The sequence below is a fragment of the Numida meleagris genome, chromosome 25 (genome assembly GCF_002078875.1).
Source record: "Numida meleagris isolate 19003 breed g44 Domestic line chromosome 25, NumMel1.0, whole genome shotgun sequence".
Classification (NCBI taxonomy): domain Eukaryota; kingdom Metazoa; phylum Chordata; class Aves; order Galliformes; family Numididae; genus Numida; species Numida meleagris.
This window is the reverse complement of record NC_034433.1, coordinates 1,025,794-1,045,922: the sequence shown is the minus strand read 5'-3', so window position 1 is coordinate 1,045,922 and position 20,129 is coordinate 1,025,794. Positions and strand designations below refer to the sequence as shown.

Sequence of the window (20,129 nt, the reverse complement as noted above, 5' to 3'; positions counted from 1 at the left end):
ATCGGGAAAGCCCAAGCGCTGCTGCAGAGCGCTGCCCATGTTTTATGAAGTGCTAAATGCTTGGCCACTCTGCTACACGGCCCTGCCACGTGCCCAATTAGCTGTCATTTCGCCCCGGTGTCCTCATTTTCCAAACGCACTCTCACAATTAATAAACCCATCCAGAGCTGGAGCAGTGCCACTGGTTTTCCTCACCAGGGCTGTGGCCACCAGCAAGTCCCACCAGCAGGACACAGATGGAAGCCACCAGCTTGGGTTCTGCCCTCCTAACTGCTTTGTGTCTGCCCTTCACCACTGTTTTCATGCTTTTGCTCCTGGCCCCAAAGAAATCCCTGTCCATGCTGGTTCCCCAGGTGGAAAGCACCATGATGGGCCCCAAAATGGCTCAAAATGCACCCAAAGTCAGGCAGGGTGCCGGTGGGTGGGTGTGGGGAATGTGCTTCCTCGGAGAGGGTGATTTGGGGAATAAAATCCCAGCAGGGTCAGCCCCGCTCTTGGCCGACATTCTTTCCACTGACCGATCCCTCCACTGGAATCCAGCCCAGAGCAGGAATAGGAGGAGGTGGGAGATGGTTTCTGACGTTCCCAGTGGAAAAAAAGCCCTCAGGATTAAAGACAAAGCCAGGGAGGTGCGGTTGGAGCCCTGGGGAAGGGTGAAAACCCCATCCCATTGTGCTCACCAAAAGCCCATCGCTGTGCCTCAATTTCCCCATTGGTGGTGGGAACCGTCCCTCTCAGGGCTGTGTTTCTCTGCTGCCCCACTGCTCTGGGGGGAGCACGGGGGGCTCAGGGCAGTGGTGGGGGGCACAGAGCAGCGCTGGGAGCTGAGCCCTATGGTGCAGCTGCCCCCACCCCGACCACCCCATCCCGTAACTGAAGGGACCAGATGATGCAGGAATGTGGGCTGGGGCTGGCAGCCCCAGTGCCACCCGTGGGCTCAAACAAAGCCCCCGTTGGGGCAGGCGAGGCAGCTCCATCCATGCCAACAACTCCCCCCCCCCTCGGACCATGCAGTCCCCGCGGCCGCAGCCGGACAAGTTTTGATGCGAGGCAGCAGCTTAGGGTGGGCTCAGGTTTCCTTTAGGTTTTCTATATTTATCTCTGTGATTTAATGCCAGCGCCGGGGTTTAAATGGCACCAAGCAGTTGGCGCGGGGAAACAGAGCAGCCGTCCCCGAGCCGTGCGCACGTCCCCCCATGGAGCTCTTCGAGACCAACCCTTACTTTTTCCCGGAGCAGAGGTTTTACGATGGGGAAAACTTCCTGGGCTCCCGCTTGCAGGGCTACGAGGCGGCCGCGTTTCCCGAGCGGCCCGAGGTGTCTCTGTGCCCCGAAAGCAGAGCGGCTTTGGAGGAGAAGGACTCAACGCTCCCCGAGCACTGCCCCGGGCAATGCTTGCCGTGGGCTTGCAAAATCTGCAAGCGCAAAACCGTGTCCATCGACCGGCGTCGGGCGGCCACGCTGCGGGAGAAGCGGAGGCTGAAAAAGGTGAACGAAGCCTTCGAGGCGCTGAAGCGCAGCACTCTGCTCAACCCCAACCAGCGGCTGCCCAAGGTGGAGATCCTGCGCAGCGCCATCCAGTACATCGAGCGCCTGCAGAGCCTGCTCAGCAGCCTCAACCAGCAGGAGCGAGAGCAGAGGGAGCTGCGCTACCGCCCCGCCGCACCCCCACCCGCCGTGAGTGTGGGGATGTGTGGGGATGGGGGGGCAGGAGCAGGGGTGGGTGGTGATGGAGGAATGGGACGGTGATGCTCAGGTCGCTGTCCCTACGGGCGGGTGGGTGTTGGTGGGCAATGGGCTGGTGGGCATTGCATTGAGCGTGGTGGGTTGATGGTGCTTGGTGGGGAGTGGGAAGGCTTAAGTCATAGAAACAATCTTAGAACCATGGAATCATGGGGTTGTAGAGCCATGGAATCAGAAAGTCATGGAATCATGGGGTCACAGAGCCATGGAATCATGGAGTCACGGAATCTTACAGTCATGAAATCATAGGACCATAGAGTCATGGAATCATAGAACCATGAAATCATACAATCATAGAACCATGGAATCACAGAACCATGGAATCATGGAGCCATAGGATGGCTGGGCTGGACGGAACCTCAAAGACCATCCAGTTCCAATCCCTGGCCATGAGCCACAAAGTAGGGTAAAGTATGGTAATGTAAAGTAGCGTAGTGTAAAATATAGCACAACACAATACAATACGTGACAATATAGTACAACACAATACAGAACAATACAATACAGTATAATACAGTAACAAAATAATGTAACAACATAAAGCAATGTAATGTAACATAAAGTAATGCAACGTAATACAGTGTACCAGGCCTGGCCCCCTGGTGCGTGGGGACTTGTCCTAGTGGGGGTGACCACTGATTTCTTGGTGCAATGGCACCAAACTGGGATCTGAGCGAGAATTCTTGTGGCAATGGCATCCTGCCCTAAGCACACAGCGTGCGGCCAGGCTCCGTCCGCCCCATCACGAGGTTCTGGTGGCTAAAGCACGTTTTTGGGTGGTATTTTTGTCTGCCCTCTGATTGCTGCATGCACCTCCGGGCTGCTGAGGCTCTGTATGTGGGAATGTGGAGCTATGGACATAGGTATGGGTGATAGAGATGAGAGATGTAAATGATGTATAGATACTGATGATATATAGATTGCAGATGTTGGTATGAATAGAGATTATATAATGACAGATATAAATGATACAGATATAGATATATACATACAGATGACAGCCAGATAGATATAAGTTATACAGAGATACCAGATACCTACATATTGATGTCGATATCAATGGAGTTTGTAAGAGGGAGAGACAAGGGTGACTTGCAGAGATTCCTCCTCTTTCAGACCTTGGCACTGAAGGACCAGTTCATTGGTACCTCACACCCTGACTGCAAAATCCATGATTTGGGGCAAAACCAAAAATCCAATCTATACGACTTCCCAGTGTCAGTTGGAGATGATTCCAAGCATTCGTGAGCAGGCTGTGCTGGGGGACAGGAGCAAGCAGCGAGCTGAGGCTTAGGGTTCCCCAGCAGCTCCTTGGTGCCATCTTTTGTTTAACTCCATGGGGTGATGTTCAGTAAGAAGCTGTTTTGCCCAAGGATGCTCGTCCATCTCCTTTCTCATAGTCACTGCATACAGAGACGAATTTTTACATGTACCAAGCAGGTGGCCATGCACCCAGAGCCCAAGAAGGGTTTTTCCAGCATCTATGGAGTTTAATGATGCACCTGGCACTGATGGGCCCCTGGGACCCCCAATGTCATCATCTGCTTTGGATCCGTGACCCCACACTGGTGTTGTGCTGCGGGGATGGGGGTGTTTGGGGGCCTTCAGTGGGGTTTGGCTGGTGGAGGTGGGCCCATGGGTGGCACGTTGGTCCTTGCAGGCACCCAGCGAGTGCGGCTCCGGCAGCTCATCCTGCAGCCCTGAGTGGAGCGCCCAGCTGGAGTTCAGCACCAACCCTGCGGGTAAGGAGCTCCCCACCCCAAAAAGGGATAAAACCTAAAAGCTTCCCAAAGCTTTGCTGCCCGTTGCCATCTCCGGGGAAAGGTCTCAGCCCTCAGGGCGAGGTTTGAGAGCAGGTCCCCATGTCATTGTGGTCACACGGGGTGGGATCATGGGGTCACCCCCGTGGAGCCATCCCCATCCCATTGTCGTTCCCCTCCTCTCTCAGATCACCTCCTGAGCGACGACGCGGCAGAGGACCGCAACCTCCACTCGCTCTCCTCCATCGTGGAGAGCATCGCCGTGGAGGACGTGGCCGTGACGTTCCCCGAGGAGAGGGTCCAAAACTGAGCTGGAGCAAACCCCCACGGCTCTCCGAGCTGGAAACGGGGTGGGATTGAGATGCTGCAAGGGTCCAGCCGCAGGAAATCGTATTGACCCTTCCAACACCGTGGACCGCAGCGCTGAAACCGCTCAAATCCTTTCCCACTCCTCGCCAAACGTTCCCATCTGCTGAAAAAAGAAAAGGGGACAAGTGGGCTGGTGATGGCTGGTGGTGGCCCCGGGTCCCCCTGGCCGGGGGCTCTCCTTCCCTGGGGGCCAACGCGCGTGCCACAGCCAATGTGGCTGTTTCCAAGTTGCTCTTCGACCAAGGTCTCTCTCCGGTGGGCTCCCCTCGCCGGCTTTCCTGCTGACCGCTGTGTGCCGTTGCCATTTGTTTGTGTTTTCTTTTCTTTCTTTTTTTTTTTTAATTATTATTTTTGCTAACTTATTTTGATTTTTTTTTATTATTATTAAATAAAGGCATTCTTGTTTGAACTGCTCAAGGTCTCCTCTACCACTGTTTCACGTCGTGCGGATCTTTCCTAACTCTTAGATTGTTTTTTTTTCCCCCATGTCAGAAAATCAAAGGTCTTTGGATGGACAGCAGTGATGGGAAGTGGATGCCTCGTGCTTAAATCAGCCCTGCAGAGACCATTGAGTTCACTGGTTTGCAACTGGGGCTAAGCCCTGCGCCCCAAAAGCATTCAGGGCATCAGGCGATGCTGACTCTGTTCTCCAAGGTTTGATTACATTTCTCATTTGGGCTCTAGAAAGAAGGCTCAAGCCAATATTGCTTTAAAATCCTGTTTATTGGAACACACATACATCCTTTCCTGACCCGATCCAGGGTTTGGAGTCCATGCAGTACCAATAATATGACGAAAGAAGTAGGGCATCGATAGAAAGGGTTCACCGACTCTTCAAATTAAAAAAATATTTAATACTGTATTAGGCAAATAATACACCGAAAAGACATTGTGACTGTATAGCCTCTCAGATATTGCACTTCCAGACAGCACATGATAAGTATAGGTCATTCCAGCCATCAATAAATATCACATCAGAAATAGGGGCCACACAAGGCAAACGTGGCATGAGGAGATGAAGAGATCCTACCCTACGGGGGAGAAATGGGAAGGGCCAAGAGCCTCCTGGATCGCCCCTGCCCGCAGCCTGGAGGCAGGAGGGGAGAGCATCTCCTCTGCACCTGGGGGGAAGGGACGGGTGGTCCCGGGGCGCTGGGTGCCCCTGCTGTGTCCCACTGGTCCCCAAGATCAGGCCTGACACCATCCCGGCCGGCAGCAAGCCAGATGGGGCAGTCCAGCCCTTCCCCACTTTGGGGCACAGCACACCCCAAAATGCCCTGACCGCCCACTCCTTGTCCCCACAGTGGCCGGTCTGCACTCCACCCTGCACAGTGTCCATCCTGGCACTGGCCTCAGCCCCCCTGTCCCACCCAGGGCAGCTCCTCACCCATCTCCCCCAGTGTCAGGATTTTCACGCAGGGCTGAGCCTGAACCCTCCTCAGCGTTGAGTCCTACGTGCAGTGGCATCCCTGATGCCCGGGGCTCCGGCGAGCTGGTGCGACAGTCTATGGCATATTGGCAACATGAACCAGGCAGGAGAAAGGTTTCCAAGTATCACAGCCCACTTCTGGGGCATCTCCGCTTCTCTGATGGGCTGCACCGCACTTCCACCAGGGATGGAGCAGGCCCCTGGGGAGCGCATCTGGAGCCTGGCTGGTGCGAGGTGGGGTGGGCAGAACAGCCACAGGCGGGAGGCACGGGGAGCCAGGGACAGTGGTGGGGTGCACAAGCAGAAGGGAGAGCAGCCTTTTCGGTCCATGGCAGTAGCACTGCGACATCTGTTGGTTTGGGCCGAGAAACAGGCACAGGCTGAGCTCTGGCCTTGTCCTGAAAGGCAGCTGGCACTTGGCTGCACGGACAGTGGGGATGTGCTGAGAAACAAGGTGGGAAAGGCTCCATGAGGACAATGGTTCATCTCCATCTGGGGACCAACATGCCGAAAAACCCAGCCAGAGTTTGTGGTGACAACTCCTGGCATGGGGCACCATGCCTTGGGGGACAACAGTGTCCCAGGAAAACCTCCCTCCCTTACTCCAATGGGACCCCACATCTAGGAGGGCATCCTGGGGACCCCAGGGACTAGACAACTCATATGTACCACCCAGACCAGTGCGTGGGATGCTGAGCATCTCTTCTGCATCATCCCAGCATCCTGCAAGTCTCAGTCAGCAGCAGGCTGTTCCCCAACTGCACGCCCATGGTGAGGCAGACCTTGGTGACAGCAGGCATCCTGCCTGGGTCACACCACCGGAGGATGCTGGTCCTCCTGCTCCCCTCTTGGTCCCCACCCAGCTCTGGTCCTCCTTGCACGTACCCAGGGCTGGGCTGGTTCCCATCACGCTGATCCTCAGCACGAGTACGTCCGGACCGTGGAGGTCTCCAGCCGTGGTGACCCAGAGGCACCAACTGGAAGAGAAACAAAGAGCAGAGCACGGAATTAGTGACCGCCCCAATTAGCCCTCAGCTTCCTACCAACACATTTATTCGGCAGCAGTTGTGCACTAAAGCCATGTGAATCAGAGTAAGAGGCTCTGTACCTTTGGGGATGTGGCACAGGGCTATCTGGTCCAGCGGGGACCCTGCTGGGAAGGGGTGGCATACCTTCTGGGGGCATTTTCTTGGCAGGGGCGGATGGAGGTGGCAGGGGCACCAGGCTGGTGACGCGGAAGCCGGCGGGCAGCGTCTCGGCCGAGCCACTGAGCATGTTGATGCTGTGAACATCTCGCGGGCGGAAGCGCTTTCTCCAGGACGGGGTTCGACGGAAGGTTTTGTCATCACCCTGGGAAGGAAGAGTAGGTTGTGAACCCAGCAGCAGGGACAGCAGGACCTCCCACCCTTGTGAGGTGCCCTCGCTGCTTTCACCTAACTGTGTGGGTGCCAGTACGCCAAGATCAACCCAAACTGTGCATTAGTGTGTGATCAAATTGGGCCAAGGACATAGGAGAGCTCTCTGGGATCCCATCAGCTGGGCTTCATTCTTCCCAGCTTGCCCATCTCCTCTCCACCCTACTTGCAAAGATGTCCTGGAAACATCAACACAAAACCCCCAGTAAAGACCCAAGGGGAAGCATCTAACTGTGTACTCATCTGGAAGTACCTACTTGTCTTCATGCTCTAAAGAGAGCTCCGACCAGCTCTGCTATCACATCTCATACAAGAAAGCTATATGTAGGACAGATCTAGACAAATTCTCATCTTCATTGACTCAGTGTGAACAGCCTTCTGGCTGCATAACGGGGTATCTCCAACGCACCAGCTTTACCAGCTGCTATGTGTCATGCCCAGAACATCTGTGCCTCTAAAAGGCTACAATAAAGCAGCTGGCAAGGAAAGCTGGGTGATTCCTCCTCAAATTCAGCCCACTAAGCACTAGAAGAGATGCACAAGCCCCTGCTTCGCTGGCTTCCAAATACACTTAAATTTTAAATGATTTAGTTTTAATCTATTCCGTTGTTCATGCAACTGCTAGTTGTCTTCCCAGGATGTGGGAGAGAGCAGCAGTTCTGTGTCTCCCATTTCTTGAACAAGAACAGGTGCCCAGCATGATTTGGGCATGGGAGAGGTTTGGTACTCACATCGTCCAGCCTCCGATCTGTGCCCAATGCAAGCAGATTGTTGAACTCCCTCTCCAACACTTGTCGAGCCTGAAAATAACATCAAATGAACATTCTCCATCTACGGGAGCAGTTCCTAGCACAACTCCCCAACCTAGCCCTGAGAACGATGGAGAAAAAGCCCATGCCCACCCACCACCAGTGGGACTGGTGCAGTCACACTGTAGCTACGTCCCATGCCAGCCACCCTCCTCCAAAATCTCCCATTGAAGCTTTCCTTACCTGTGTATTCTGCGTGGGGATTTGCAACACAAGAGCCAAACTGTTGTGGTCAAAGTTTTCATCAAGGGCCAGGAGTGCCCCATGCACCCCGCTCTCAACGAGGTTGTTTGCATACTCGCGGAGCCCGATGGACTGGATCCAGTGAATGACCTGGTCATTGGTCCACACCAACACGTCTGCAAAAGAGCAAAAGCATGTTTCAGGGCAGCCCAGACCGTGCTCTTGGTTGTGCAGGAGGCTGGGGATGTGCTGGAGCCCTGCCACACAGCCCCAGGCTGAGCCTGGCACTCTCCTTCCTGGGCCAGCAGCAATACCACGTAGCTAAGTGCCAGGAACAGCTCACTTCCACCAAACTAAATGCAGAAATGACAGGCAGAAAACAACTGTGAAAATTAATCCTAAGAGCCCTGGATTGATGATGTAATTAGGGGCATTATCAATAATGAGTTGTAATCTAAGCAGTGGTCAGAAGCACAGGAAATCTCAGGACAGCCAACAAGGAAGGGGAGCCTGATAAGCTGGGGGGTGTCCTAAGCATCTGAAAGGGGCAGGAGAAGCTGACCTGATGCTGGGACTAGGCCTTTCCTATCTTGACACCCTCCCTCCCTAATCATGCCTGACTGGAGTGAGCTTAAAGTTACTTGGAGCAATCTGATGGGGAAATACTGCAGGGAGAATAGCCCTACAGGTATGAGTACTGCTCAGATATACTGATTTTCATTTAGCAAGTACTGTGTTAAGTATACGAGACAGGAAAGAGACCATTACTGGGCATCTCTTTGGAGGTCTCTTGTCAGCTTTTCCAGAGCAGGATGGTGTATGTGGCTGCTGACCTTTGATTTCGTGCTGAGTCTCTTCTCGCCTCCTCTCAAGCTCTTTGCGGTCGTAGTTGAGCCTCTTCAGGCACATGATGCCATACTGTAGGCTGGTGCTGCAAGGACACGAGACATCAGCCAATCTTCAGGAGGACAGAGGCCTTGGAAGGACCCCCCCAGAGGGACACACTTCCCTACTAATTCTCTATGTGCCCAAAGGATGTTTTGGTGTAAGACTGAGTCACCACAGACAAAATTCAAAGGGAGGATCACAGCCAGAAGCTGAGAGACATCCCTCCCTTTCACGGTAATTCCTCAGTCTATCAGTTTTATCCTGATAAACCCTAAAAAATCCCCCATCCCCTGATCCATACGCAGGTACTGCACCCCAAGGGCCTCTCAAAGGAAAGGACTCACCGGTGGAAACTGTCCACCATCTTCAAGTGCACTCTGAGATCTTTCTTGGTGAGGTGGTCCAGCATCCGTGCATCAACAAGACACTCCATGAAGTAGCTGCGATACTGCGGGAGGCCCAGGCTGGGCAGCCACTCATTTCCAATCCACTCGTGGTTCATGTCCCCATAGGCCAGTGTCTGTGAAAGCAAACAGAGAAGTCAGGAAGAAATCAGGGCTTAGGAGACCGGCAGACAGCCCTAGGAGACCAGTGACAGTTCAGTGCTGCAGCATGGGGGTCCACTGTCCTGAGGACTACACGTGGACCAGAGGAGTTCAACCCCAGTTTGGGCTGGGGGAGCTGGGAGGAATGGTCCTGGTTGGCCATGGTCCATGCTCTACTGATGTACCCCAAGGAGACAGGGCAGCAGCCAAGAGGCAAGCACAAGGGATGCTTGGACTTCATGACCAATTTCTTCTGGAAAAAGTACATTCATGAAAGCTGAAACAACTAAATAAGAAAAATGTTTCAGTGCATTCCCAATTTTTAAAAGCTTAGAAATAACCAAATCTTCTAGGTTATGACTTCAAAATGAAGAAAGGTCAGTTTGGGGCAGCAAAACATCCATTCACTTTCACCACAAGCCAATTTTAAGTCCAAAAATGAAATAAAATCCACAAGAAGAAAAACATAAAAACACTTGAGAGCGCTCAAAACTGGAAGAGATGGATCCAAGCAGGACTTTTCCCTCCCATCTTTTTAGTTCATGAAGATGTTCTGTATCCTAAATTTGGTGTCAAAAATAAAAAGATGAAGTGTAACAGCATGTGCAGCTGGAAACCCACCTCCCACCCAGGGCAACTGTCCTGTCTTAGGTGGAGGTTTTTAACACCACATTTGTGCCTCACAGAAGAAGGTGTGGGAGAAGTCTCTGCTTGAAGCAGGGAAGGACACTGCTGGGTGCAAGGTCCCAGGCTCAGGGGAGCAAGCACCGGGTGCAGGCTCAGCTCCAAGCAGGGCTCACCACATGCTGATACCCCACATTCATTCCCTGGGTGCCCCATGGTGTCCAGCTCTCCCTCCCACATCCACCCCACGTGCCGCCCGACGGAAAAGATGCAGTGGGGACCTCACCTGTGCCCAGCTGCCTTCCTCTGTGTCCTAAGCGTGACACATGCAGCATGTCAATAGAAAGGACAGGTAAAGTCAGTACCTGGCAGCACTGCACTGTGACAGCATATGCCATGTGCACCAAGCATGGGACCCCTCAGTGTGGTGTGACCCTGATGGGCCTGGGGGGCTCAGCCTCGCTAGCAGGGTGCTGGGGACACCCCAGTCCCATGGATTCTTGACATCTCTGTCAAGCAAGGACGTTGGATGAGGCTTTTTCAACAGGTCTTGGGCATTAGCTGGCACAGACACTGGGGCTTAGACATCTGTCATGGGAAATATGGGTAGTTCTTGGGTCACCTCAACAGCTGGAGGGAGACACTTAAGCTTCAGCTCATAGGTCACAAACCCCGCAGGGGCTGCCCAGGCCAATCTGCCAATTTTGCAGCTTGTTATCATGGGCTGCTTTCTCTCAACCTCATAAAAAAACCTACAAGGGAAAGTGTGGCATTCCCTCTCTAGCTCTGAACTCTCTGTCCCCAAAAGACCCCTGCCAACTACAAGCTCTGTGCCAGCCAGGCAGCAGGCATGAGCTTCAGCAAAATGCCAAATTAATTCACACTGCCAACCCAAAATGCTGCCCCAGCTCTGAAACACGGACATAAGGTCATTAAGTTGCAGAGAAGGGAGCATGGCCACGTCTCTCCAAAGGACCCAGAGCTTTTGGGAGCGTGGCCACATCTCTCTGAGGAACCTCAAGCCATGAACCAGCAGTAGTGACAGATAGCAGGGGCAATATTCGGGTGTGCTAACGTCAATGGGATGGTGACTTCTCTGGCTGCAGGCTGACCAGTGTGGGGCTCAGCCTCATGCATCTATCTGAGATCACTCTTGTACTTTGTCTTTCCTTCCTGCTTAACTCATAACTAGCACTAGAAACCCAGCAAAACCCGCAGGGGCTTGACAAAGGAAAATGCATCTGATGGTTTTTAAGCCAGCTTTGTTGGGATACTGAAGGCTGAAAGATGGTTTCTAGACAGGTGCACAGGGCCGGCCAAGAGCTGACACATGAGACACAGCAAAGATCCCCTTCCCTCCCGGGGTTTAGTGCGTTAATGCACGCCTGGAGCTCAGCTCGGTAACTGATCTGCCGCGGCGGCGGCAGGGCGGCCAGCCTCACCGTCTTGGTAGACGTCGCCATGTTCTCCATCTCCTCGTGGGTCACCCAGACATTTCCAGAGGACTGGAGGAGAAAAGGGCAGAGTGGTCAAAGGGAGCTGCCGTGGAACCCGGGCTCACAGCTGTGGGGGACATGAGCCCGGCTCAGGGTGAAGGAGGTTCAGAGCACACTCGCATGTGGAGCAGAGGCTGGGGGCAAGCTGCAGCATCTCATCTGGTGACACCTCACTGTCTCCGGGGACTCTGGGCTGTCCATACAGCCACGGAGAGAGTAGCAAGGTCTACTGGCATTCTGTCTGCCTTTATACTTCGGTTTTATGCTCACGGAGCCTGCAGGCTTGCCTCTGACAGCTGTGACCCCAGACAGGGCCATGTGAGGGCATGCCTGGGGCTGTTCCTTTTGCTGACTGTATTTCTACAGACATGTCTTGGCTTACTGGGGCACCGTTAACCCCTTGGGGGCTTTAGAGACCAGCACAAGATATAATCCTGCCATCAGCTCCATGTCTTATCCAGGGCAAGTGGGGGATCTGGAGTTACTCTGAATCGCCCCAGGAATTTCAGACAGCCCCAAGAAAAGGTTTGTATTGAGATAACTGAAAAAATGGTTGCGCATAACCCTGCAAATCAAACATCTGCCACTTAGGTGGGATCTCATCCCCTCAAGATTAGACAGTCCCCACGCTTTGCTCTTCAGTGGCTGCCCTGCAGGGTGAACCTCCTGCTGACAACCTCTGTGCGTGAGGACAAGAACATCTGCTGGGGTCTCAAGGCAGGAAAGTGCTTCACACTTGGTGGCAGTAAATAATCTTTGTGCCAGAGGACACGTGTCTGGTGGGTTTAAGGGTCCTTGAGGGCATGCCACCCCATCCACAGCCTGCGTTGAACACCAGCAGGCCCTTTCTTGCCACACTTGCCTGCAATATTGGGATTCCCTGCGAGCTGATGAACCAGGGGAAGGGGGAAAACAGCTGTGGGATGGAGTGCTTACCGTCCGTGAGGTGGGTGGTGCCGAGGGGCTCGTGAGTGAAACCATCTCCTGGATGGCCAGGCGCAGCTTCAGGCGATGCAGAGCGTTGCTGATGCCGATCTCCCTCTGGATCTCAGTGTCGGACAAGGCTGACATGATGGCTCCACTCTTCACATTGGCTCGGCAAGCAGCAACGTACCAGGCTGGCATCCCCACCCAGAGCTGTCGAGACAGGGCAGAGCTGGGGGACCCCCTCTGGCAGGGTACAGGACACCCTGTTTGAAGCTCCATATCAAAGCTGCATACCCATGTTGGGCTCCTTTTTTGTTTGGACAGATTGCCTATTTCTCATGGACAGAGCACAGGGAAAGAACACTCACTGAGCCTTTCAACTCAAGAGCTTGAGGGAACCCCAAAGCACAACCCTGCAGACATGAGAGGGACTTGGGGATCTGCTCTGCTCTCCCAGCTTCACTCACTTGGATCTACAGATGCTCCTTTGCCACCTCCCTTCCCAGCTGGGGAGCATAGAAAACATCTCCATGCCTTGGGAAGAAGTTCTGAGTCGCTGAGCATGAGCTATTTTGCAACCACCACCCATGTGCGTGGAACAAAGGCAGTGGGACTGCAGGGTGCTGTATCCCTGCCATGGGGGCACAGTGCAGACTGTGTGTGGGGAGGACAATGCGTGGGCATGCTCTGCCTCACCTCCAGCCAGGAGACAACGGTGGGGCCATCCCAGTGAGCAAAGGGTAATCCCTTCCTCCGAGCTTCTTCCAGAAGTTCATGCCTGGAGTAAAGAGAAGCAGAAGAGAGATATACTGGGAGCCTGAGGGGAAGAAAGTAACTCTCAAAAGGGAAGAGTCTGCAAGAAGCAAAAACCAGGGGGCAGCAAAGCAATAAAGGAGCTAACATGGCTCAAGAGGGAGTGAAGACAAGAAGCTTTCTCAGCAGTTCCTAGCCCTGTGTCACGGCTTTGCAGCCAGGGGCATTTTCTTGCTGTAGCAGGGAAGGAGATTCACTTACTTCTTCCGTAGCCGTCGATCCTTTTCAGCCTGAGCACCCAACTTGCCGAGTCCCAGAGGGTCCTGCATGCCCACCTCCGTGTCGGTCAGCAGCACTGTTGGGCAAGCAAGATACTCCCAGGTCAGCATGATGTCCCCCACGGCACCGCCTGGATCCTTGCACTGAGGTTTTGGGGATGCACAATCACAGTACAGGAGGTGATGGTCTCCATTTCCAGCCCACCCCTTGTCACACCAGAGCCCACAAGGATCCCTGCCTGCCAGCCAGCCCATTTCAAGATGCCTAACACTGATGCAGTAAAGGATTTACGTGCGGAGAAACATCTCCCACCACGGGGCTGTGCAACATTAGGGAGGTGCCATGGGGAGGGAAACAGATTTGAGAATATTAGGGATAAGATACAGTGATGGGGGATCACTATTCTTACAGCATCTCTTGGAGAGTGCTAACACTGGTACCATGCTCAGGTCAGAAAGGTCCAAGGGCCAGAAAGCACCAGATCTGCCTGCCCCAAAACACCCACAGCCAGTGGTCTCAATGTCCCCAGGCCAATGGGAGTGTCCCTGCTCCTCTGCCTGTAACCCCAACATTACTCCAAAGCCAGAGTGGGCCAGAAGGTGAGAGGAGAGCCTGGCCCAAGAGAACGCCCGCCCGGCATGCACAGGAATGGGGCTGCTCACAGACCCTGCCCTGTGGCTCCTTCTCTGCTCAGCTGAATCAAGCGGCCCTTCTCTTTTTTCCCGAACAAACGCCCGATGGAGGATTTGATCCCCTTCCTCTTGGAGCCCTTGTGCAAGGAGTCCTGGCTGCTGTTGCTGCTGGGGTTACTGGCCTGTTCCTCCAGTGAGCTGGGGATGGAGGAGGGAGAGGAACAGCAAAGCCTTAGGTTATTCCCAAGCAGCACACAAGCCACGGCAAACCCCAGTCCATCTCCACGCCTTCCCCCCTGTGAAACCTCAAACAAATGGACTGAGATCCAGCGGGTGCTGCACATACCTCTTCCCATCCTCCTGACTCAGTGCGGGGTGGCCCAGCTTCTCCAGCCGCAACGTCCTGGGGGAGGATGGGGGAGAAGTCTCGCATTTGATGGTGGTTTTATCCTCTCGGCTTTCATCCCGAGCTGCAGGTGACTAAACAAGCACAGGAGCCATGAGGTTGGACGGCCAAAGCCCAGCTTCATCCTCGTCCTGCTGCCTGCCCCAGAACCCCTCTCTCTTGTTCCATGGAGGCATGGCCAAAAGAGCCAGCAGGGCCCTGAGGCTTCGCCATACTCCAGGATTAGCCTGAAGCAGAGCCCTGGTGGTGGCTAAAGTTGCACAGGCAGATGGGGAGGATTCAGCCACAGGGCCAAGATCCTGGGAAGATGGGGAATGGGAAGGACAGCGTATACAGCTCCATGGCCCAGGTCAGGGTGTAGGGACAAAAGCTGCTGCCACAGCAGAAAGTTCTGAGGAAGACAGATGGGAATGTCCCAAATACACCCTGTTCCCAAAAGGGATGCTCAGTGTTTGAGGACCCAGGGGCTGTCTGACCCTTCCTGTGTCCTGCAGAACTTCAGGCTGCCAGCTGGAACATCTCCAAGCACCTTATGGGATCCCCCGATCCTCCTGCTGAATCCCTGGGGTCCCCTGCTCCACCCCACACCTGGTGCACCCTGGCCTGGTGTGGGCAAAGCCAGGAGCAGGCTGGAAAAGGGGCTTGGACAAAAACCAGCGGAGTGGGAGCCACTCACTAGTAGTTTCCGCCGGTGCTTCCTCAAGTCGCTGGGCTGATTGCAAGGGAGAAAGCAAGAGAGACACAGAAAGGGTGGCAGTTAATGGAGAAACCCCTCAGCAAACACAGGCATCCTGTTCCACACCACTCACTGGGATGCCACTTCCACCCTGAGCAGCCACATGCACACCCCGTGCCCAGGCTCCCATCTGCCCCATGAGCATCCTCACCAGCGTCATGATCCCCATGCGGTCCAGGTCCTGAGCAGCGCTGCGGGAAGTCAGCTTTGGGGTGGAGCGGCCGCTGAGCGGTGGGGATGAGCTGGCCAGGGACAGGGCTGTCAGCGAGGTGGGGATGGAGGCCCTTTTGCAGAGCTGGGTGAGGTTGAGGCCTTCCATGCTGCCGCTCGTCACACGGGTCTCCAGCTCCTCCGCACGGAGCTCGGTGGACTCCTTTTCCTCTTGGATCATCCTGGAGGAGCAGTGGGATCAGGGCTCCTGGATCTCCACTATTCCAGGGTGGTCCTTGACCTCTAGCACCTCCCAGCCATGGGATTTACGGACACTATGGAAAGGCAGCCTGGGTGCAGCGACTTGAGCCCCTGATCTCTAGGAATGGCAGTAAGAGCCATCAAAATCCACATAAACCAAGGCTGAGAGATGTCCCAGTTTCTCTCTCCTTTTTTTTTTTTTTAAACAGTGATCTTTTCTGTGAACCAGAACTGATGTCACCAAAGGAAAGGAATAACCAAGCCCTGTGGCTAGATGTCCCGGAGCCATTTCCCTGTCTAAAGTTGGACCAAGACATCAATTTTAGGGCATCAAATCCTCCTCCCCACTCTGAAGCCATTTCAGAGCCAGGCTTAGGCTTAGGCTGTGGCCTCTACCTGATCTCCTCGTTGATGGCATCCAGCTGCTCCTGGAGCATCATGGCCAAGGTCTGGGCATCCGAGTGCCCACCAGGGGAGAGCACATCCATGGAGCTGAAGAGCGTCTCGCGGTCGTCCTCATCCACATCAGAGATCTCAGGATCGCTGTCATAGGCGTGAGGCCCCGTGGCCAGAACGCTGCCTGCCTGGGCCTGCTCCCAGTCCTGGGGGAACAAAATCCTCTGGTCCCACATGGCACCTCCGTGTCCCCGAAAGCCAAACTGGAGGCCTCCAAGCAACGGTCAACCACAGCACAACCCCAGGGGGAAACCAATCTTGTCATGTACCTCCCATCCACTTGCCAGGTGAAGGAAATTGCCCCACGTCCCCAGATCAGGGAGATGTGAGACCAGCGTGCAGGGTGCAGGGAGACCCCAATGCTGACCCCAGTCCTGGCCCCGTGTTGGCAGGAAGGTGGGTTACCTTGGCTGGCTCCTCTCTCCTGGCAGCAAATCGGCCCTTCTGTGTCCGAGGCAGGCCTGGGGCTGTGCCAAAGGGCTCAGCAGGGGCATGGACCACAGCACTCAGAGGGAAGCGCAGGTCTGTGGCACTGCCCATGTGGGACCTGTGGAGAGAGAGTTCTGTTGTGGACATTGCCCATGCAAGGATGATCCTGTCCCCTGGCTGCTTTCGACATAGCCCTCAGGACAGAGGAGGGGGACAGGGCCACTCTGGAATGACCACCCCAGCAATGCCTCCCTGCTCTGCTGCAAAACCAGGCTCCAGAGGAGAAGAGTGTCTCATTCCCCCAATCCTAACCCTGGAGACATGTTCACGGCCTGTAGGAAGCTCAGCCCTGGGCCCTGCCCCACTGTTACCTCCCCTTTTGCTGTAGTGCCCACTAACATCCATCCAGTTTTGGCCCGTGCAGTCCAGCACAGCCTGCACTTCCCAGCATGTCTAGAGTCCCCTTGAGTGTGACTTCCTTGTCCCCACAATGGGACTTAGGTGGGCAGTGCTTCTTTTTAAGTCTTCTTCAATATTTCCACAAGAAAAACCCTGATGAATAAAATCCCATTTGAAACAGATCTTCCAGGTGCAAGGGCATGAGCATCACTTGGGACTCCCCACCAGAAACCATCTGGGACTTCTCTATCCTCCTCCTCCAAGCTTGTGCTGGTGCTCAGGAAGAGAGCAATGCAGCAGCTGCAGTGGGACACGAGGCCACTTACTGCCACTTGTGGGACTCCGTGCATATCTCCATGTCACCTGCTCACACCTCCTTACCCTAAAGACCATCCATGTGGCTGAGCAAAGACTGTGTCCTCTTCTGAGCAATCAAAATGTGGGTTGGGGGCATCAAGGGATTGCTGGGAGCAACCACCAGCTGCAAAGTCACCTCCCAAAGAGGATGGAAATAATGGGAGATGTTGCGGCAAGCCTCAAATCTGCTGCCAGCAGAGACAAAAGTGCCTGAAGGACACGTGTCAGCATTGGAAAGAAGAAACGGGGAGAGTGAGGTGGAACTTGTGAGGATGAAGGACAGCTGAGTGCTGGAGGAGTGTCTGGAGCATAGATGGGACCTGCTTGTAGGGGTCTGTAAGGGCAACATGGACGTTGCTTACTTATTAGTTTTTTATTTCTTAAAGGATGGTTCAGCAGAAAGCTTGAGTTACAGGGGCTGGAATAATCCCCCAGCTGAAATGTCAGCTTTTGTCTAAGGCGCCTTTATCTGTTTTTAGCTTAGGAGCAGCTTGTCAGCAGCTCCACAGCTTAAATCCTCTTGAAACTTGGGTTGTGCCTTCGTCTGCAAACACTGAGCTGACGCCAAGCCGAGCTGCTCATGTTGGTGATTTTGCTGGGGGCGGGGAGCCCAGATCTGTCCCTCTGCTGGAAACCAGACCCACCGTGGTGGAAAACCTGCTGATTGCTCTGGGCAAATGCTTTCGTCTTCCTAAAGCAAGCCCCAAACCTCATGCCTCCTATTGCAACGTATATAGGGAGGAACAACCCTGTGCTCATGGGAGACATTTGCAGGACTGAAAATGAGTCCAAGTGAAGAAAATGGTACGTGATCCGTGGCAGTGTGAGCTGAGCAGTGACAACAGGACCTGGATAAAGCCATCCCAGAGGTGACACAGCTGAGAGAGAGGTTACATGAACTCTGAGTCCTTCGTGCAAAAAAAGAAACGTATGTCCAGTGGGTGTCTTGTTTTGCCCTCAGAAGAGCAAATCTGGGGTCATTCATTTGGGCTGGGCTATTCTCAACAGTCTGTGTCTCACCCCAAGACGGATTGGCTGTGATGAGCCACCGTGCAGCTCTGCATCAAGGCTTGCTGGCACTGAAATACCCAACGCCAACAGCATTTTGGGGCCCTAAAAGAAACATGCCCCAAAACCACAGCAGTGGGGTGTGCATCCGAAAGCGGGGTTTCGGGAGGAGCCTCTCACCTTGTGTGTACGCTCTCCACAAATGTCCCACTTCTGGTCTTGAGCTGATCAACCTCCAGCCGCAGTTTGTCGATCTCATCTGACAACCGCCGCTGTTTGGGGCAAAACAGACGGGCAGAGGGGTTGGTTTTGCGCTGAAGAGCAGCCAAGTTTGGGGCAAACCACATCCGTAGCTACTTCCAGGTTTTCCCTCTAAAAGTCTCCACCCCATCTTCAAAGTACCTTTGGTACACCAGTAAAGAAACAGCTCATGCAGGCGACAGTGAATGATGATGCCGGGGCAATGCCGCGAAGGGAAGGAGTGATCACAGACACATGCGCGCTCGAAGCGATGCTGGCTTGCAAGGTGAAGGAGAACTGGTCCCACTAAGGTGCTCTGGCTTTGCTCCAGGCTGCATGTGCACATTCACCGTGGGAAACAGTCAGCAGCAAGGGATCCACCAGCCAAATTTGATGCTGGGCTCATCCCTCCCGCTGCCAGCCCCAGGAGGGGAACCTGTGCCTGCACTATGTGACCATGCTGTCCTGCGGGAGATGCTGGGGGAAGCTGCAGGTGGGCAGAAAGGCAGAGGGATAGAATCCTCAAAGGCACAGCAGGATCCAGTCCCATGGGCAAATGGGCTGAACCGGGGTGGGGGGCAACATGCGGGCAGTATCATGCGGGTCTCTGAAGCTCTGCCTCTGAGAGCAGCTGTGGTTAGGGAGCAAAAGCAGCGCCCTCTAACTTCTTGTTGCAGGCAGGGAGCATCTGGGAGAGCAGAGGGTGCCAGTGAGGGGGAAAGCAGCTCCCCAGCCTTCCCAGCCATGCATGAGACACAGGGCACATCCCAAAAGCTCCTGTTGCTTCAAAAGATGCAACCTTCCAGCTTCGGACTCGCCTCGCAGACCCTACAGAGATGTTTTATCTGAGAGCAGGGAAGGTGTGAAGACCTGCAGGGATTTCTGCAAGCTGGGCATGGAGCTGGGCATGGATCTCCCCACCAACAGAAAGAGGGGGCTGGGACAGCCTCGGGGCTGAAGGGAATGTGGCTGCCCCAGAAGCACTGTCACTTACGGCCAGGCTGCACCAAAAGCACAGGGGCAAACCCCCCTCTAGAAATGAGAATGAAGCCACCACGGCCTCACTCCTGTCCTCGGTGGGGGGATGGATGAACGTGATAGAAATACAGAGATGGGACTGAACATGCCTGTTAGGGAACCGAACCGGGGGTCTCCGGGGAGGTGGGTGGCAGCTTCCATCCACTGCGTGGGTTAGTTTGTGGCCTCCTGCTGCTGGGTGCTTTGGGATCCCAGCTCCTCCGAAACTAGAGTATTTTAGGTGGCACGATTGCCACTAGTCAGGGATTAGGAGTGAGAAAGCGCAGTCACTAGGGCAGGCTCCCTGCAGCAGCATTTACCTTGTCGTGCTGGTGTTCCTCTATCTGCTTTTGGGTATTTTCCAGCTCTTGTAACAATGTGTTCTTTGAAAAATGAAACAAAAGAAAAGGGAACAAAAACAGGAAAGAAGAAGAGACATCATTTAGGAAATGGCTGTGTGGCCTCATGGGGTTGGCCAGCGTGGAATCGCTGCATGGACGGTGGGCTGGGCACCTAGCAGGAGGGACAGTGATGACTCCCAAACTATTCCTCACCTACTTGCCCATGAACCAGTCCTCTCTGCAAACCTTCTGCTCCTCAAGCAGGGCTGCCAGGCCCAGCTTTGGTCCCACATTGGACAAGCAGCAATTAAGAGATTTGATAGCCATGGTTTACAGATTAGGAAGTCTGGCTCAGAGGAGATCAACTCCTCATGCAGCCGAATCAAAAAATGGCTCCTGCATCAGCGCTAGAGAAGAAGCAGGGAGGAAGCAAAGCTTGCAACTACCTGACCTAGTGCTCTTTTTTGGAGGCCAAATA

General features: G+C 54.2%; 2 protein-coding genes across 7 annotated transcripts in view; one reads left to right on the top strand and one right to left on the bottom strand.

Annotated features, from left to right (window-relative positions):
* MYOG (myogenin) lies at nucleotides 726-4,116 on the top strand. Its single transcript, XM_021377425.1, has 3 exons — nucleotides 726-1,676; nucleotides 3,403-3,484; nucleotides 3,691-4,116. Exons 1-3 carry the CDS (start codon nucleotides 1,197-1,199, stop codon nucleotides 3,810-3,812), a joined length of 684 nt encoding a protein of 227 aa, XP_021233100.1. The 5' UTR covers nucleotides 726-1,196; the 3' UTR covers nucleotides 3,813-4,116.
* PPFIA4 (PTPRF interacting protein alpha 4) overlaps nucleotides 4,576-20,129 on the bottom strand; it is a 46,861-nt gene continuing 31,307 nt past the window's right edge. For 3 of the 6 annotated variants that reach the window (XM_021377173.1, XM_021377177.1, XM_021377178.1), the window contains 20 exons: nucleotides 19,631-19,693; nucleotides 18,234-18,325; nucleotides 16,266-16,407; nucleotides 15,801-16,006; nucleotides 15,145-15,385; nucleotides 14,934-14,969; nucleotides 14,198-14,331; nucleotides 13,886-14,049; nucleotides 13,202-13,295; nucleotides 12,884-12,965; nucleotides 12,197-12,397; nucleotides 11,207-11,269; nucleotides 10,051-10,077; nucleotides 8,940-9,115; nucleotides 8,541-8,638; nucleotides 7,708-7,883; nucleotides 7,447-7,515; nucleotides 6,473-6,650; nucleotides 6,186-6,277; nucleotides 4,576-5,742 (listed from right to left, as the gene is read on the bottom strand). In XM_021377173.1, the coding sequence (XP_021232848.1) occupies nucleotides 6,219-6,277; nucleotides 6,473-6,650; nucleotides 7,447-7,515; nucleotides 7,708-7,883; nucleotides 8,541-8,638; nucleotides 8,940-9,115; nucleotides 10,051-10,077; nucleotides 11,207-11,269; nucleotides 12,197-12,397; nucleotides 12,884-12,965; nucleotides 13,202-13,295; nucleotides 13,886-14,049; nucleotides 14,198-14,331; nucleotides 14,934-14,969; nucleotides 15,145-15,385; nucleotides 15,801-16,006; nucleotides 16,266-16,407; nucleotides 18,234-18,325; nucleotides 19,631-19,693 (2,301 nt within the window). In that variant the 3' untranslated portion in view covers nucleotides 4,576-5,742; nucleotides 6,186-6,218. The remainder of the gene's footprint in view (nucleotides 5,743-6,185; nucleotides 6,278-6,472; nucleotides 6,651-7,446; nucleotides 7,516-7,707; nucleotides 7,884-8,540; nucleotides 8,639-8,939; nucleotides 9,116-10,050; nucleotides 10,078-11,206; nucleotides 11,270-12,196; nucleotides 12,398-12,883; nucleotides 12,966-13,201; nucleotides 13,296-13,885; nucleotides 14,050-14,197; nucleotides 14,332-14,933; nucleotides 14,970-15,144; nucleotides 15,386-15,800; nucleotides 16,007-16,265; nucleotides 16,408-18,233; nucleotides 18,326-19,630; nucleotides 19,694-20,129) is intronic. The other 3 variants (XM_021377174.1, XM_021377175.1, XM_021377176.1) reach the window with 3 other exon arrangements.